The sequence below is a fragment of the Corylus avellana genome, chromosome 10 (assembly GCF_965113065.1).
Source record: "Corylus avellana chromosome 10, dhCorAvel1.hap1.2, whole genome shotgun sequence".
Lineage (NCBI taxonomy): Eukaryota > Viridiplantae > Streptophyta > Magnoliopsida > Fagales > Betulaceae > Corylus > Corylus avellana.
The window spans coordinates 19,586,942-19,606,707 of NC_142499.1; the positions used below are offsets into that span (position 1 = coordinate 19,586,942).

Genomic DNA, 19,766 nt, shown 5'->3' on the forward strand with positions numbered 1-19,766 from the left:
GAATAAAGTTGTTTTTTCACTTATTTATTTTATGAACAATAGAAACTATTTACATGTATTCTATTTATGATTATATTTTATCATGTAAATGTAAAAGTTCATAGACCACCTTCTCTCTAGAATTCATATCTCTTTTCTTCTAGACAACACCAAGAAGAACTTCAAGAGGAACCCCTTTCACGGTAGTAGTGCTCGGTGTCTTCTATGTAGGCTCCACCGATCTCCGTTTCTGCCGTGTTGCTTTAGATCTAGTTTGTAGATCTAGATCTAGATCTAGTCTCTTCAACCTTAGATTTGATCGTCTTCTTCGGCCAATGCGTGTCTTCCGAAGAGCTGTCTACGATGCCGTGCTCCTCCACTGCTGCTGGTGGGGTTTTTATTTTTTGTTTTTTATTTTGTTTGTCCTAACCTTCGAGTTGAAGATGAATTTGTTGTCCTGACTTTTGGGTTGATGATGAAAAAGGTGACCGTGCTCTCGGGTTGAGCCTTGAAGTCTTTATCTACTAATTCCGTAAGGACAATCCAGGTGACAAATTTGCAATTAAGGACGGTCCAGGTGATGGATTTGCAATTTACATAAAAAGACTTAGTTTTACACAAAAAGACTTACGTTTTAAAAAGTTTTACAACCTGAATTTTGATTACCGAATATGCCCAATTTATAATACCTAACAAGTTTGTACATGTGGATTATCACGCGACAGTCAACATTTTTGTGGCCAACGTAATAAGTGTCATATGCTAAATTCCTTTTAGGTTCTTGATCCTTCTTACCAATGGTACGGAAGATGTAACTATATAAATAACACATAGGCATGATATATGACGCCAGTAATAGTTGTGCAGCACATGGTAAAAGCTTGGTTTTTTTTTTTTTTTTTTTTTTTAATTAGCTTGGGAAAGGGAAAGGCCAGTAGTGGAGTAAAAACTAGAACAATTGAAAATGGATCAAAGGTTGTCAGATTTATATGGGAGAGGGAGATTGTTTTAGAATCGCACATAATCAATCACATAACATTGTTATAGTCTAAACCTATAAATGGAGTTGAAATTCAGAAGAATTTGTCCTACCAATACCTTTTTTTAAAAAAAAAAATAAAAATAAATTTATTAATCATATAAAAGAACAATTCAACACTTAAATTTAAATTGACCAAGGCCAATTCCCGAAAAATTAAAGGGCCAATAAGTTGAACAGAAAATTTTATTCCACCTCACTCATGTAATAAAGATTCTGTGAGACTTAATCCAGAACTTGTGAAAATCAACATTTGGGAAGATCTGCTGGAGGAGGTGGCAGCTTCTGATTGGGAAACTTTCCATCTTGGACAACCCAAGCCATTCTTAGACCCCAAGTATTGTGGGTGTCGTAGTGGCAATGCATTAACCATACCCCTATAATTATTAACAGACAAAATAATAAACAACATCAGCTCCAAATAATTAGTGAACAATTAAACCCCATTAATAAGTTAATTAAATAAAATAGAGTAATGTTATACACATTCATACTCCTATATTTTCACTCTTACACTCCTGACGTAACTTTTAAAATCACTATTAAATTTGTGGTCCCCAAGAGGTAGTTCAATCGGCTAGGACCACGCCTAATGAAGCGATGGTCACTAGTTCGAATCCCCCTCCCCCCTCTTGTGTGGACATGTCACTATTAAATTTGTGATAGATCATAACTATTGAATTAAAACGATTTTAAAAATTACGTTAGAGAATGCGAGTGTAAAAGTAGGAGTACTGTGTGTAGCATTTCTCAATATAAAAAAACTTTATCCCCCAAACTATAGGTGCATTTTTAATTATAACCTTAAAGTTTAAAATTTCACAATGTCAATATTCTAAATATTCTCTCCATTAATTTTACCTTTTTTTTAAATGGCTCTATTATTATTATTATTATTATTATTATTATTTTATAAAAAAACTGACTCACCGCTGGCTGTGGATCTAGACTGACACATTGCCACATCATGGGTCTAGTGGTAACTTATGGCCTGCTGTGGGCCCAAATCAGCACTTTATTTTATTTTATTTATTTTTTTTATTTTCCTCATTTTATTTTACAAATTAATTATTATATTTATAGGTTTACGTGATTTTCACACAAATTAATAGTAGACCTCGCAAATTCAATGGTTGATATGTTAAATTTGTAGGAAAATATGAGAGAAATATGAACAAATTATTAACATTAATTTTTTTTTTTTTTTTATTTTTAAAAAAAAGAAGAGAGCATTTTAACAAAAACAAAACAAAGGTTAAAATTGAAAATAATTAAAAAAAAAAAAAACTTAAATTACAAAATTTTAAACTCTAAGGTGACGATTGCAAAAGCATCCATACTTAATTTTTCCCTAAAATATATTTACCCAATGAATTGATCAACATTCTCACCTGGGTTATCTGCTTGAAACCGAATTGCAACCCAACCGCCAGACGGCACACCCACTGTGTTTCTTTCAACCGGGTCAATAAGATTGAACATTGTCGGGTCGTTGTGTGGATCATAGTTGCCGAAACCTTGTCCGACAACAAAAAAGTTAAACCCATGCAAATGAAAAGGGTGGCTCTCAGCTCCGAGAATGCTCGTGTCCTGCAACACAATCTCCACACTAGCGTTGAAAGGGAGAGTCACCACTTTTGTTCCGTTCATAACTCTAGTATTGTTCGGAGGAGCGCCCGTATAGTTAAAAGGATGTAGTGGGTAGCTAGGAAAATCGGCGGTGTAAACGCCGTTCGCTTGTCCATAGAAGTGAGCTTGAAGAAGAGCCGTCGCCGGAAGTGGGAAGGAGATGTTGTTGATCGAAGCTGCAAACTTTGTTCCGTTGGGTCCTTGGCACGTTTGGTTTTTCGGGCACGGGTTTGTTCCAAGGCCTACTGTGAAGAAGAAGCGCTTGTCGACGGTTTGGGGAACATTGGCCGGGTATTCAGCGGTTGCTAAGCTTCGGAGTTTGCTTGAATAATTTGCGGCAAATGAGGTGTCGTTGAGAGCGGGTAGAGTTGGTTTGAAGAGTGGAAACTTGTTATTTTTTGTTGAATAAATAGATGGTAATTCATATTCGAGGATACCGGCGACGGTGGAGTTGTCGAAGGTGCCGGAGCCGGTGGCGTATGGCCGTGCAGCCATGAGAAAAGTGGCGTTTGGGAAGTGGGGTTTAGTTTTGAGAAGAACATTTGCCGTTTGTCCGGGGGTGATGAGTATAATGTCGGTCTCAAAAGGTTTGACATAAACGGCGTCAACTTCAACGACGGTGATTGAGTGGTTTGCAATACTGAAGAAGAGGTCGTCGTTGAGTGCAGCGTTGATTAAACGAAGAAGATAAGTTTCCCCTGCTTTCACCTTCAGCCTGAATGTATCTGCCAATTAAGGAAGCAAATATTACTTATATATATTTCTATGTGAATATCAAAAAAAAGGGTTATATTAATTAATATTATAAGATAAGAATATGATTTGAGACTGGTTCAATCAATGCTAGTAAAAATAAGAAGAAACTTCACTTTAATCTCCTGAACTTTTACCCGATTTTACAAACTTCCCTGAACTTTCAAATATCTCATTTTGGACACCTAAACTTTCAATTTCTCTCAATTAGAACTATTCCATTAATTTTAGCCGTTAAAAATACAAAAAAAAAGAAGACCAAAATGTCCTTGATTTTCATTTTTTTTAAATAAAAAAATGTTTTCGAAGTTGGAATTTTATACAAAAGGCAGGGGTATAAATGTTATATAACGTTTAAAATTTGACGGAGGGTCTACATTGAGAGTAATTGAAAGTTCAGGGGTTCAAAATGAAAGATTTGAAAGTTCAGGAGGGTTTGTAAAATCGAGTGAAAGTTCAAGAGGCCAAAGTGAAGTTTCCCCTAAAAATAACTATACAAACATATAGATCAGATTTACACAAGTTTAAAAGTGTTGACAAGATTTGATATAATACTATCTTTAACTGCTCTCATACCTTTGGCACCGGAGCAATTGTACAAGGGCCCTGGAAGCCCGTTGATGGTGTAGGCATCCGACACGTTAGGGCCTGCACCTGTTTGGAGGGCTTGGCTAATAATTGCCTCAGGATCTACATTAAACCACTCTCCTGCGATTCACATTGATAGAATACGTTTAAGTAGTACATTTTAAAATCGTAAATCCAAACGAATCATAAATTATCAATTACAAAAAAAATAATGGTTAATTAATTACCGAAGATGATGGGAATTTCCTTGTAAGGTTTGGGAAATGGATAGGGGAATAATTGGATGCCACGCTTGGGAAGAATGACTAAAGCTCCATAGACAGTGGCTCTTAGCCATGAGAAATGGGCATGCCAAAAAAGAGTCCCTCTCTGACCCACAATGGTGTAGTTGTAGACATAGCTATGACCAGTTTGAATGGGGCACTGAGTTATGTATCCGGGCCCATCAGCCCACCCACTTTGAAGCTGTCGAATTCCATGCCTGTTTCAAACAAAGAAATGATTCATGTAATTAAAAAATTAAGCAACAAAAAAGCTTGCTCTTAAATCTCCCGACTCTATATATACCAGTGGATAGAGATATTCGTTTTGACATGGTTGACCACTTTGATAAGAAGATTGTCACCCTCCCTCGCCACAATCCGAGGCCCAGGGTACTGCCCATTTACAGTAACCATGCTCTTCGTGTGGCACAGTCGTGTTATATTTTGCATTATGATCTACAAAATCATGCAAAAATAAAATAGAAAAATCAATAGAAACATAAAATATTATCTGCATAATTCACGCATGGGATGCATTATATATGTACGTACGTTAAACCTGTAGTGCCTGGTTTTGCCGGCAGCAAGTTGAGGAAGAAGAAGAAAGGCTATGAATGGGAAAATAAGAAGAAGCCTCATGTTTGTCGGTGATGCACCCATTTCTGATTTCTCTCTTTGGAGTAGGCGAAGCGAGATGGTGTATATAGAGGGAAGGGAGACAGATTTATATATATGCTAAAAGAAGGTGAATTTGTTGGAGAACAATTTTGGAGTGTTGTCAAAGAGATTAAAATCAACGACGATTCATGACCAATTACAAATACGATGTTCTTTTCCTTGCAGGCCTTTCCTTGCTCATGAATCATCGATGCATGTCCAAACAAGTAGTAGACATTTTCACGACCAAACTTCCATATCATGCAAAATAACAAGGTACACCTACTAATTAAAGAGATAGATAATTTTTGAGTGTTATCAAAGAAAATTACATGCAAAAGCTTCTTGACTTCTTGCATGTTTCTATTCGGGTACGTAGTCCTGTTCATAGTATTGAAATGACATAATTATTTATAGGTAAAAATATAATTAGTGATCCTCTTGAAATATCATTTATATATCTTTACTTAAAATATATAAATATATATATATATATATATATATATATATATATATATATATATATATATATATATATAAAGTGGGAATGCAAGCCAAACAATGATTTTTCTTTTGCACTTTAAATTTATTATTTTGTCCTTACTTTTTGTTTATCATGATTTAGTTAGATGAGATTATTTTTGTCTTTTGACATTTATTTAGATTGTAAAACTATTAATTTGTCATTCCTAAATTTAATGAATTTAAAAAGTTGTCTGGACATTTTTGTCTTTTATATTTAAATTGTCATTTTGCCCTCTAAGTATGTAAATAGTCAAACTTTGTGATAGAGATTTTTTGGCCTTTTTATGAAGGAAGCTTCAGAAGGAATGGGCGAGATTCAGAAGAAATGCGCAAGAAAGAAAATCTTTTTTTTTTTTTTTTACCAGTTGCTACAAAGTAGTGTACAAAAGTCAAAAACAAAATCTACCTAAACTGATTTTGTATTTAGAGAAGGAATGGTGGAGAAATGAGTAAAAAAAAAAAAATCTACCTAAACCGATTTGGATTCAGAGAAGAAATGGAGGAGAAAAGGCGGAGCAATTTTTTTTTTTTTTTTTTTGATTTCTTGTCAACCTCCTCTGTTGCTACAGAGAAAGAGTAGAAAGAAAAAAAAAATAAATAAATAAAAAATTGACCAAAAATCCAAATGCAGGATACCTACCCTATCACCCAATTGGCTAGATTTTGCTCCCAAAAATATTGTGCATTCGGTCTTAAGAGAAACGAGACAACTTGGTTTCTCTTTTCGTGGGCTGCTCCTTGTTGTTGTGCCGCTGGTCATTGTTGTTTTCTCAGGTAAGCATCTAACCTTATCTCACTGAATACTGATATTAGAAAATTGTTTGCAAACTAAAACCGTTTTAACTACAACGCCTAAAACGGACACAGTTTGGTTGGAAATGTTCTTGGTTAAATCTCAACCTTTGTTTCTTTTCTATTTAATCCCAATCGTCATGGAGTACGAGACGGGTGGAGAGCTATTTGAGAGAATTTGTGCTGCCGGAAGGTTTATTGAAGATGAGGTTTGTTTGTTGTTCTTGACCTGTAGTGAGCTCCACTTTCACAAATTTCTGGTTCCTTAATCATGAGATTTATACTTCCATTTCTGTTTGCTGAAAATATTTTGGAAAAGACTTGAAGAGTTTTTTTTTTTTTTTTTGAAACTTCAAAACTTCCATTCGTTTTGAAATACCCCCTCCTAAACTTGAAAATCTCTCAATTTAGTTCACTGAACTTTCAATTGCTCTCAATTTGGACCCTTCCGTTAATTTTAGCCGTTAAAAATTTTAAAAAAGACCAAAATATCCCTGATTTTTGTTTTTTTGTTTTTTTGTTTTAAATAAAAAACGTTTTAAAAGTTGAAATTTTATACAAAAGTCAAGGATATAAACGTCATGTGACGTTTAAAATCTGACGGAGGGTCCAAATTGAAAGCAATTGAAAGTTTAGGATACTAAATTAAGAGATTTTGAAGTTCAGAAGGGTATTTCAAAACGGGTGAAAGTTTGAGGGTCCTTAATAAAATTTCTCCTTCCTTTTTTTTTTTGGATCTCACAGTATGTGTGATTTAAAAGGATGATTTTATTTATGAAAATAAATTTAGCAATATAAGAGAAATGAATACAAAGATCTGAATTGCATATGCTTTTTTCCCCTTGCATTTCTAAGCAGCCAAACAAAGTATAAAATATTATAAATTTTGTTCATGTATTTTTATTTGCTACTTTTCAGGCCATATATTTTTTCCTGCAGCTTATCTCGTGAGTGTGCTACTGTCATTCTATGATAAAAGATATCAAAAGATCTGTTTTTTTTATTATTATTTTTTTTATTTTTTCAATTCTAGGAATATATTTTGTATATAGATGTCCTGATACGTAGTTTGCCTTCTTTCTCTACATGAGTTTGACTTTTCCCTTTAATTCCTTGTCTGAAGCAAATATGTCACAAAGATTTGAAGCTGGAGAATACCTTGCTAGATGGAGGCCTTGCTCCACGTCTCAAAATATGTGATTTTGGTTATTCAAAGGTTTAATGACAGATTAAGCTTAGTGTGGGAAATTTTTCTCCGATGTATATCTGAATTTTTATCCTCTGATTAGCTTTATTTGTGTAATCCTCTCTGTTGCATTCAAGACCCAAATCAACTGTTTGAACTCCAGCATATATTGCTCCCGAGGTTCTTTCTCGAAGAGAGTATGATGGGAAGATAATTTGGATTAGTTATGTTGTTAAACCTTTGCAGTGTATATTACTTTCTTTATATGGTTCATTTCTCTGCCAGTACTAAGTCCGATTTGGATTTACTTTGTAACTAAACCATTTGTGTTTTGTAATTATTCTTAAAGACATCGGAGATTGTATGTCAATTGGTTGTGATGAGTTGAAGTGGTGTTTCAAGTACTGGGATTTAATCTTTTACTAGATGAGTTGAAATCTAAAAGAACCCCATCCCCCCCTCCATGTTATTGTTTTGTACTTGTAGTATTTGTTTTATTGGTGTCATATGTGATCCTTTGTTATGTTCTGCCCCTGAAGTCGATATAGCAAAAGCATATTTTAATTTTTATAAAGGAAAATACCCAAATTAATCATTATATTATGAATAAAAACTATCCTTTTGTGGTAGAATATTTGCTTCAGTGACTACAAAGCCCATTCATGTATGAGACACTTCAGAAGGCAAGCAATTGAACACTTCTCCGGCTTGGGAAGAATAAGAAAAATGTCAAACTATGTTTCACTCTCTTGTTTCACCTGTTTCTTTTTTGTACAATATGAATGTCATTTGCTTTGCAGGTTACCATTTAAGTTTGCTTTGTGTTTGTTCAGTTGGTGGATGTGTGGTCATGTGGAGGTACTGACTCTTTATGTTATGCTGGTGGGAGCATACCCATTTGAAGATCCATAGGATCCGAAGAATTTTAGGAAAACCATCAAATGTAATTTACCTCCATTTTGGCCATCCCTGAAATTATTAGGTTTCTTATTTTAACAATTTAATACCTTTGCCATTTCTTATGCAGCAAATAAAGGCTATGCAATACAAGATTCAAGATTACGTTCACATATCTCAATATTGTAAACATCTCCTTTCTCACATTTTTGTTGCAAATCCTCTAAAGGTATGTACACGGCCAGGTTAATAATCTTTGTTAAGAATTTTGGATCAAAGTGATGTTTTTTAAAACTATTGTTGGTATCAACCAATGGCACATAAGGAAGACAAGCAAATACATTTTTATTCTTTTATGTGATGTAATTTGTCTTCCAGTATTAGTAAGTAAAAAACAATAACATATATGCTCCCTTTTGTGGTACAATATGTGTGTGCCATTTGAATTAACTTCTATCTTTTCTTGAATCTTATATTTACTCACTTTTGTAATACTTCTTTAATGTTATGCTATCCATTCAGTTGTGAAAAAAAAAAAAAAAATTGTGTATTTACTTGTGCATGAATCTAGATATTAATTGTTACAAACACTTTTTATACATGGTTTTGAATTTGAATTTTTAATATTAAGTAACACTGGATCCATAACACAGAGAACCAAGCACGTGCAGTCCACGTGCCATCTCCAATAGTATTACAAAAACTATGGATGATCATGATAATAGTACTGTGTTCGATTACAATAATACAACTTAGCACAATTAACAACTATATATATATATATATATATATATAGTGCCGCGCGATGAGAGTATTAAAGTACATTCCCATTGAAAAAAATAGTGTACAAATATAATTAAAAAAAAAAAAAAAGAATAGAATATATATATGGGTGTGTTGTGTACCAATATACTTGTAAGAATCTAGCTAGCGGTTGTTCTATATATTGTCCAGCATCAATCAGTTATCAGTAAAACTTTTTTTTTTTTTTTTTGGCACTTTCATGGACACAGGCAAATTAAAGTGTTAGCGGGGGGAACAATTGGTTAATTAATATGTTGTTTAAGGAGTTTCTAAGCAAGCATTAAGGGATGGATGGTCATTAATGTGTTGTATCAATCATTAAAAAACACATGTGAATACCACCTAATAATTAAAGTTACCTTTGGCCTATATGTATAAAAAGCATGATTCGAAGTCAATGTTTGGTAAAATTGTAGGGTACGGGGTCCCGGCCGGCCGGTCATATATCTCATGAAGACGTGAAGCATACATTAACATATACTAGTCTAGACTTGTAGTTGCACCAACTATGGTTCTTCTTGTATATATCTACCTCTCCCTAGCTCTACTTCCGGCTATTGTTGTCCCTGTAGGACGATCTTTTTCTGTCAAGATTTCTTTCTTTCTTTTTTTTTTTAAGGCTTGTATGTCCTGAGGATAGGTCGATCACTTCCTAATTTGGGCGAGCCACTCTCTTAGGGAACTTTTTGAGGGTGGGTCGATCACACTTTCATAAAGTTTTCATATATAGGATGGTCAGACCATCTCTCAGTAAGAGACTAGCTGAGTCATCTTTAAAAATTATGTACCTAAGAGGGTGTGGCTAGACAAAAGGTCTCCTTTAAGAGTGGCCGAAACCCTTCCTACAAGTGTGGGGGTGGTCTAGCTATTAAAATATCAATTAAATAATTAAATTTACTTCTTTCTGTTAGCTTAAGTTTTTTACACAAGTGATAATTTAACATAATATTAGAGGCTTTAGAGTTAATGGTCATGAGTTCAAATCTTGATTCCATCATTTACATCTCATTTTCAATTAAATATTTCACGTATCGGCAATTTTGTCGACCCTAATTTAATAATTTTGCTTGGCCTAAGCACGTACTTAGCCCATGGACCATTCCACACAAGGGACTGACACAAGGGACTGGGTTGGATGGGTAGGGTGGGGGAAGGAGTTTAATCCGATCATTTTGCCAACCCTAATTTTGCCTGAGCACATACTAATTGGTCTTAGCCCAAGGACCATTACATTGCACAAAAGGGACTGGGAAGCCCAATTGTCCTCCCTCTTTAAATTCCCAACAACTTCACGTTGAAATTCATTGCACCATCTTAGTCATGTCTAACCATATTACAATATATTGCACATTGTGACATAAATGGTTAGTTTGGATCATTACTACCGCCTCGGGAAGTGAAAATTCATTTCATGTTTTATTATTATTATTTTTTTTTATAGAAATGTTAGGTGGTTTTTTTTTAGTATTTTTTTTAGATAAATATTATTTTTTAAAAATCAAATAAAAAATTAAGGGTCAGATTTATTTTATTTTTAAAAAAATAATATTTATTTAAAACTTTTTTTTTTTAACATGTTTACTCAAGAGCGAGAGAAAAAATTCGAACTATTGATGTCTGTTTCATAAGACATAGTTCACAATCGATTGAGTTATCACTTAATACTATTTAAAACTATTAGAACACCTAACTTTGCAATGTAGAAAACTGAAAATATGTTTATGACATCTAAAAAATTCATAAATGCTCAAAAATTCCATGTACAAAGCGGGGGGAAAAATCACCTACCAAATAACAACTATTCTTTCTCAACAAATAACAATTATTAATTTCCGTCCTATCAAATGGCTCACCAGTTATATGATTACACCTCATACAAAGTGGGTGGACAATCGATCGGACGGTACTATTCCTTATGACCACCACATTAGCATGGCCCAAGGACTACATAATAATCTACCTACACTTCAGATCCGTCCGTTGAAAAAAAAGTCTAGCAATAATCCGTGGGACCTACCGTCCCAAACTAAATCTCTGACCGGCCAAATCACACCGTACTTGAGCCAAACCGATCCTGGATTTTTGGAGATCAAACTCCATCCACACGTCCTGCTGATGATGATGGCCAATAACGAACGCCTCGACGCCCAGCAGATCAGAGTTTCCAAATGTGAAGCAATACAGCGAATCGTTTCCTCTAACTTGACCCGGTGCCCGGTACAAGACTGAATCGCCCGATACCGTCATTTCGGCCCCCTGAAACACCAAAGTCACCGTTGGTAATCGTGGCAGTTTCGGTTGACTCAGTGGGACCAGGTAGCACAAGTCCATTGCTCCTTGGAACACGAAATTCGGATCATCCAAAACCCTCAAAACCCCAGATGTCCGATTCAAGAACTCGCTCCTCAACGCGGTGTAAACCGGACCCAGCAAGAACGTGAACTGGGTCCCCGAGTCCACCATGGTCTGACCCGCCCCGGTATGGTCCGGTACAAACGCTGATTTCGGTAGAGGTAGCAACTTATCCGATACTCTAATCCCTTCAAGCTGAACCGTGTAAGCGACCCGATCAAAGTAAGGCAACGGCGTGGAGATTTGGATCAATGGCGTGTAATTCAACGGTGCAAGCCACGAGAAGTTGGCGTCGCCGAACAACAACAGGCCCGAGAAATCGTAACCCGAAATGCAATACGAGAATTTCGGAAACTGCATTTGAGAAACGAAAGAGAGGGACCCACGGTTCATACCCATTAACCCCGTGTTCTTGGAGTCTTCATCGGAGTTGGAGCTGAAACTCGAAACCATGCACCCGAAAACCATGTCCGGGATCTCGGAGCTTCCGATATAGAACGTATCGGACGCGAGGTTTCCTTCGGAGGTAGACGCGTCAGCGTAGCAGAGCGTGGCGTGGCAGAGCTGGTTGGAGTCACACGAAGCGGGTATCGTGAAGTCCCGGGTCCGGTTCGTGCAGGTGGGCGAGGAGCACGGGAAGGGCGAGTAGGAGGAGGATCGGGCCGGGTCGAATGTGGTCGGAAAGTTTGGGGTTTTGTTGCAGTGGAGCCAGGAGAGCTCGCTTCCTGTGTCGATGACCATGGTCACGTTCTGAGGAGGCGTGCCCACCGTGAGAGAGACCGTGAGGCTCACGTTGTGGTGAAAGGGAAGCTTGTTTGCTGATCTTGGGACGGACCCAGATGGAACCACCTGGGTTTTGAGGGGCAAAACAAGCATCGGTGCTTGAGAGAAGGAGAGCTCAATGCCAATGGAGCAAAAGGCAGTGTAAAAAACAAGTAAAGAAAGAGTCTTTAGAAATGGGTTTGGGAAGGATTTGCAGTGAATGTAGGTTTTCATGTTGGTTTTGACTAAATTACAGATAAAACAGTTAGGTGAATTGAATGTATATGAAACAGAGAGACAACTATATATATCTATATATCTTACTACGGTGCAAGTGAATGAAGCTCAGGTGAGATTTCAGGTTGGTTAAACAAGAATGTGATGGGAATGTGTGTAGTGGGTTGTGATTTTCTCAAGGTATAACTGAGAAACTCTCTGGATCAAAAAGATCTTTTTCAGAGAGTCAGATCTACGAGGAGAATTAAACGGTGTCGTTGGGATGTCCATATAGGCATATACCATACCGGACCAGACAATAGACAATGTTGTTTGTTTTGTTTGGTATAAATACATACGTGTGGTAGATCTTACGCGTTTTTAAGCTTTGACGTACAGCATGCTTCTCGCACTTCCAGAAGCTTTCTTTCTGTACAACAAACATATATATATATATATATATATATATATATGGAAACATATATTGCATTAAATATCTAATAGAAAGCTTAATTGGCCGGAGAGTTGTAAAGCCTATTTCATTTTTGACTTTTTAGACGGTGGTCCTTCTTAAGGGGAGGCGGCTATACCTGATTATATATATATATATATATATATATATATATATATATATATTGGGTTTATAATATTTTCCTCATCAAGTTTACCATTTAATTTGGGTAATCATTTTTTTATTACAGAGGTAGGTGTGCTTAATTATTTTGGGAATAAATGAGAAATGATGGGATGATATGGCACCCTCGTGCTAAAAGCATGGCTTCATGAACAACTTCTGCTACTTGTTTGGATATCCCATGAGTTAAGTTAATGTAGAGCACATGTATTTTTTTTCTTTCAAAATATTCCAATTCTAAGTCTTTCAATGCTCATCAAAACTTCTCCATGGGGAAAGGCGTTGTTGATTCGGAGAATATTTATTAAGAGTTTTAAGATTGCTCTCTTTTAAGGAGGCTTGTTGTTAATTTGCTTGAGTACTTTAATTTTGTGGGCAATTTCGATCAGATTCGGCTTAAATGTAGTTATTAAAATAACAGCATGTATGTTGTAGTTTAATCAACGGTTAAGATTGAATTTCTCAAAATCTCTCTTCATTTTCTCTCTCCTATTAAAAGCTTCTAAAAGTAAATCAACTTTAAGATTCAATCTTGACCGTTGATTAAACTACAGCATATATGCTGTTATTAAATGGAGGGATCCTTTGGTTCATAAATGGAGGGATCTGGCTTAGATGCTGCTATTTTTTATTTTATTTTTGACATGTCCACACAAGAGGGGGAGTGGGGATTCGAACTAGTGACCATCACTTCACGAGGCGTGGTCTCCAGCTGATTGAGCTATCCCTTGGGGATTAGATGCTGCTATTTTAATAACATCATGCATGCTGTAATTTAATTAATGATAAAAATTGAATCTCAAAGTTGACTTAATTTTATAAGCTTTTAATAAGAGAGAAAATAAAGAAAATTTTTAGAAGATTCAATCTTGACCATTGATTAAATTACAGTATACTATATTTTAATAACAAGGAATGAAGGAGTACAAAGAAGCTTCACGAAAATACATAGAAAAGTTAAAAGCAACAAAAGCTGAGTCTCCTACACTACAACTATTTACGGCAAGCTAACCCCCGTACAGTGCCAAAAAGGTTAGAAATGGATCAAAGCCCGATCAAAAAAAATTCTTGGCTTACAATCTAAGAAAAGGATTGCAGTGTTTTCTAGTGAAAGCGAGGCGAATGGTTTCTTCAGCTTAACTGCATGCAGGAGATCAAGCCTAGGTGACAAGCTGGTGAAACTTGAGCAATGCAGTAGGGAGGATGACAATATTGGTTAAGGGACTTACTCAATGACCAAATTCGCCAAAAGTTTAAGCAGATAAAAAAATTAAATTTTTGATAAATATTTTAATTTTAAATTCTTCATTAATAAAAGAGATTCAAATGCGTTAAATATTTAATTAATATGAATGATAAACTTTGGACTTAAGGTTTTAAGTTATGATCGACCTCTGCTTTAATGGTATTGGTGCAAGGATTTTAAGTGACTTCAAGTCGCATTCTAAGAAGGAGATCCTCTAAAAAATACGAGGCCGATTGTCAAAAGACCTGTCGGTTCAAAGACCGAAAGCACTCCGATGCCCAAATTAATAAAAATTCTTACTCAAATAGTAAGCTAAATAAAATAGACCAAGTTAATTGCTTGGTTGATGGAGGAGCCTCCCCCTCTATATATTAGTTGGTGCCTAGGGCTTCAGCGCTTCCGGCTGGCTTTTTGTTGAGGAAATATAAGGTTCTTTTCGGCTATTGGACTTAGAGATCAGTCGGTATGTAGTATCGTCCTCCAGTAATTCCTCGATTCTTTTGGTTGATTAGTGTGCTGATTAAACTATGAAAGTCCAAATTTATCTTATAGACCCGTTAGTATTTGAGCTCTCTAGTAGGCTAGTATGCACATATTTTAGGGTTCTTTGATCTTTTCTTACCAGTTGGGTATTTAGAGGCACGCTGGTACATAGTATGTAATGCTATAAGTCTTCTTAGAGTTCTCATAAAGTCATCCCAAATGTGATGTGACTTTTAAAATTACCGTTGAATTTAAGATGTGATTTACTAATTTTTCATCTATTGATAATTTTAAAAACCACATCACATTTAAGATGACTCTAAGAAAACTCTAAAAAGACTTATAAGATTACTCGTGTTTCAAATACATATTAAATCATATTTATTACAAAGCCGAAAAAAAAATCCCGGGAGAGAAAGAAAAAGCCTCGTAAAGAGAAGAAAAAGCTCTCTCGTCCGCAAAGGAGAGAGAGATCGACAGAGCATGTCCCAGCAAAAAAGACAGAAATGGCACGTACACTGGATCCACTAAATCATGTGTCCCATGCTGCACAAACAGATGCACAAAATTAAAGCTGCTTTCTTATTAGGGTGGCGAAAGGCCCCTTTCAACAACAATTATTAATTCTCAATCTATCTTTCTCGGATCACGATTCATCGAAATTTTTAGAAGAATTTCAGTTTTGAAATTTTAGATTTAGGTCGTTCATTTTTCATTGAATGACTATTATTCTGCTACGTGTCTCACTACTAATGAAATAATAAATATTTATTATTTTATTATTTTATTAGTAGTGAAACACGTGGCAGAACAATAACTATTGAATAAAAAATAAATAACATAAATCTTAAATTTAAGAAACTAAAATTCCCTTATCCATCATCCTCACCTCTCACGTTTGTTTCTCAGTTTTATCAAAACATAAAACAAATTAAATTTCTAATTAGAGCTTGATGACATGTAAGGTGTTTCTCAGTTCACGTGGCAGTTAGTGTTGAATGTTAAAGATAAATCACTCAGGTGCATGCACATGTTATGCTACACTCTTTTATGGACAATGGTTCGTGTGGTTGGGTCCATAAACCAATCGATGTGGCCCATCACTCTTTGATTTCCCATTCTCTTCAATTGGGAGCGTAAACGAGTCGAGTTTGGGCGAGCAATTGATTTATCCAGGCTTGACTCGTTTATTTTGGAGACAGGCTCGAGCTCGAGCCTAAAAATGTCGCTCGAGCTCGGCTCGATAGGAAATAAAAAATTAAATCCTTTTTTAAGAAAAAAAAAAAGAAAAAAAAAAGAAAAAGAAAAGTGAAACCCTTGGAGGAACCAAAGGACAACAGTAGTCTATCTCCCTTTGCCTTTTGTTCTTTCTCCATGCCCATGGCTTCTCAGGATTCAGTGAATTAAGTGTGAGCTGCTATCCAATACTTGAAGAAAGGATAGAATTTTAGCACAAATGGGACTCTGTTTTAAGACGTGAGAACCCTTATGGGCAAGAAGGTGGATAATGTGGTCCATTAGGGGACACATGAACATGTCTTGATTAAGATTTTCCTGTGTTAAATATTCAATAGTGACCTTCTTTGGCTATGATTTTGATCATCCTCATAAATCTCCTTCTTATGACAACTTATATAATTGTGTGACTGCCATGGTAAATATCACCCATCTTTTGTTAACCTCTATCGTGGATACCACACCCAACACCCAACAGTCGTAGCAATAAGCCATTCCTCTTGTCTATTTGATGAAAAAACCACTCTGAGAATTCATTAGCAAAGAAGATCTAGAATACAGACACAATGAAACTTACAATCTGATGTAAATCCTAGACTCTTTACAACAATAAGCAACATGATTGCCTCCAAGTTCTCGATCTTCTTGTAATACATTTCTTTACCGACCCTTCGATAGGAAACTTTTCAGCGGATAGAGATAGGGAATGGGTGTGGTTAGCACAGCAACAGTAGCACTTAAAAAGAGGAAATAACACAGGGTTCAACACATCTTCTATTGGAAAATAGAATAGATCAGGAACGAACCACAATTACTTCAAGATAAGGAAGCACTCAAATCTTGTCACAGAACCAACGCTATCTATGTGGGGTTGAAGGTGAGAAAGTGGATGCAGGTAGGTAGATGAAATGGTCAATTTTTGTCTTCATTAACATTTTTCAATGTTAATAAATATTCAATTCAGATGCTGCATCCTCCAATTGTGATAACATTATTCTACTTAGTTTTGATAGATAACATTTTAATACTAAATTTCATAAAATTAAACAATGTATTTGACACAACCTGCAAATCCGACATGAACACGACACAAAATTATCAGGTTTGGGTTTACCCTTAATGGGCTTAGGTCATAAACGGGTTGACTCGTCAGACAAGTTTAATTTTAAGATAAATATATCTAAAGTCCTTAGATTAACACGCCAAAATTTTTATCTCCCTAATTTTTTCTTTTTTTGGGCAATTTACTCCCTTGGTCAATCAAAATGCCAAGAAAATCCTTACTGTCAAATTTTTTTAACTGCAATTAAATTAGTTGAAACGCACCGTTTTGCCACCTCAGCATAATAATTTTTTTTATTGATTTAATTTAAAAAATTAAATTAAAATTAAAAAAAAAAATAGAAGGAGTGGCCGGAAGATTAAAATTAAAGATTAGTCAAACCACCCCTGGGGTGGCTTCCGGCCACCCCCGTCCTTGGGTTTAGGAGGCCACTCCTAACCACCCAAGGGGTGGCCGCGAGACACCCCTAGGGTTTAGGGGTGGCCGGAAGCCATCCCATCTATTTTTTTATTTATTTTTTTAATTTTTATTTAATTTTTTAATTAAATTAATAAAAAATTATTATGCTGATGTGGCAAAACGATGCGTTTCAACCAATCTAACGGCAGTTAAAAAAATTTGACAGTAGGAATTTTCCTGGCATTTCGATTGACTCAGGAAGTAAATTGTCGAAAAAAAAAAACTTAGGGAGATAAAAATTTTGGCGTGTTGACCCAAGGGCTTTAGATATATTTACCCTTAATTTTATTATTTATTTTTTTGGTTTACCCTTAATGGAATTGACCCATTTATGACCCGACTCATCAGTTTCATTTAAAAATAAATAAAAAATCACTTTTTAAGTTAAACGAGTTAAGCGGGTCGTGTTGGATGATCCGTGAAATTGTCGTGTCGTGTTCAAGTTTGGTGGGACCGACTCGTTAGCTAAATGGGTTGTACTTGGGTTTACCCTAAACGGGTCATTTACGGGTTGTAAACGGATTGACCCGCCGACCCGTTTTGCCACCCCTACCAGCCCCACATACAGAGACCAACGCTGGACACTGCCCAGTGCCCAGGTACATGGCCTTAAGCTGCAATTGCAGATTTAAACAAGAAAGAATTAACTATAAGCAATGATAAAGGGATGAAATTAGCAGCCCTCCGAACTCATGTATATCCAAATCACCACTTGCCTAATGAACTAAACCAGTAAACTGAAAATCGAAATCTACATAATATCCTGGCCTAATGAACTAAAATATATCCACCTGCACGTTGAAGAATTAACCGAAAGCTTCTTACTATTCGAATATATCCACTGGAATCCGCTGTGGGTCATGGCTTGACCCACGGCACGGTCTGGCCGGCTGGGTCGCGGCCTAACCCTATCGTGTGTCTGACCATGATCCAAAGTCACAGCTAGAAACCCATGCTAGATCCCCTGACCCAGCCATTGGGTCACGGCTGGGTCTAGCCGCAACCTAGTGTGGGTCAAGCTGTGACCCACAGCGGATTTCGTGGGTCACGGCCTGACCATGGATTTTGGCGATGGCTTTCTCTCTCAGGCGGATTCCAGCGTGGCTTGAGGAATGGGGTGATTACTGGTTGGTGGGTTAGAAGGGGATGTAATCAGATGTTTTACTCTTGTTGTATTTTGGTGTTTTTAAGTGAGGTCAAATTTTGATCGGAGGCTGCAAAATGGGTGTTTTAAGGATGTACCTGATAGTAGGAGCTCTCTACTACAATACAAAGACTCCGATTTATAGGAGAATTGAGATAACTAAGTATGATAATTAAATCAAATTGATTACAGCAACTATAACCATACAACAGATCGACTTACAACAATAGCAGATATACATCAACAAAAAGGGAAATGAATATTACTACCTACAAATTCAAGTCCCAGCCTAAAATTTCACTCCTTCAGTCTAAAATTGCTTACATGGCTATTTTGTTTAGGTAAGGAGATGAACTATAGGAAGATTTGAGGGCTCGGAGGCTAGTAGGTGACTAGTTTTCTTACAAGAAATAAGTTATCGCAAAGGGTTATAAGTTTCTTTTTATCTTGTAATCTGGATTTTTCATATAATGATTTCTCGAGTTTGACTACCTCATAGTAAATTTTACACCTTTGATGTGTTTTAAAGGGATTTTTCACTTCGTAACAAAAAACTATGTATTGTGGTTTGATGTGATTTAAATTCTGTTTTGATATTATTGTTCTTTCTTACTTGTGTTAGGGTAAAGAACCGATCTTTTGAGTTTTTTCAAAGTGAGTGAATTGCTTCAATAGTATAAAAGAATTGTTGGTTTATTAAAGCAATATTAATAACAATGATTATAAATGTATGTATATGCAAGTTATGCAACGTAGTGACCTTTTGGTTTGAGTAAAAGTCTTAAAGGCGCTCAAAAAAGGTTTTTTATATTAAATTTGTTAAACAAAAGTCTTTTTTTTTTAAAAAAAAATAATAATAATAATAATAATAAAAATTATGTAGCATGTTTTAAAATGTCTAATTTTAACTTTTGGCCATGGGGGGCCTCCCGCCTCAATGTTTTTTTAAAAGATGCAAATTACAATAGATGAGTACTCCATCAAGATTAATGAGATATAGTGATTGTTTTTCCGTTACGCTTTAAACCTCGCAATGATATATGAAAACATTTTAAATTG

At 35.7% G+C, this 19,766-nt stretch overlaps 2 protein-coding genes and 1 pseudogene across 2 annotated transcripts; 1 reads left to right on the plus strand and 2 right to left on the minus strand.

The window, feature by feature from the left end:
- Positions 1-1,174: 1,174 nt before the first annotated feature.
- On the minus strand, positions 1,175-4,911 carry LOC132191994 (laccase-17-like). The gene is made up of 6 exons (XM_059607165.2): positions 4,804-4,911; positions 4,556-4,707; positions 4,216-4,469; positions 3,977-4,108; positions 2,410-3,372; positions 1,175-1,395 (listed from the first exon to the last, which is right to left on the minus strand). The coding sequence occupies exons 1-6, from the start codon at positions 4,909-4,911 to the stop codon at positions 1,265-1,267; spliced, it is 1,740 nt and encodes a 579-aa protein (XP_059463148.2). The 3' UTR covers positions 1,175-1,264.
- Positions 4,912-6,311: 1,400 nt separating this feature from the next.
- On the plus strand, positions 6,312-8,573 carry LOC132162431 (serine/threonine-protein kinase SRK2A-like; annotated as a pseudogene).
- A 2,300-nt stretch (positions 8,574-10,873) lies between these two features.
- PCS1 (Eukaryotic aspartyl protease family protein) lies at positions 10,874-12,742 on the minus strand. Its single transcript, XM_059607576.2, has one exon. It carries the CDS (start codon positions 12,458-12,460, stop codon positions 11,126-11,128), a length of 1,335 nt encoding a protein of 444 aa, XP_059463559.2. The 5' UTR covers positions 12,461-12,742; the 3' UTR covers positions 10,874-11,125.
- Between the last annotated feature and the right edge of the window lie 7,024 nt (positions 12,743-19,766).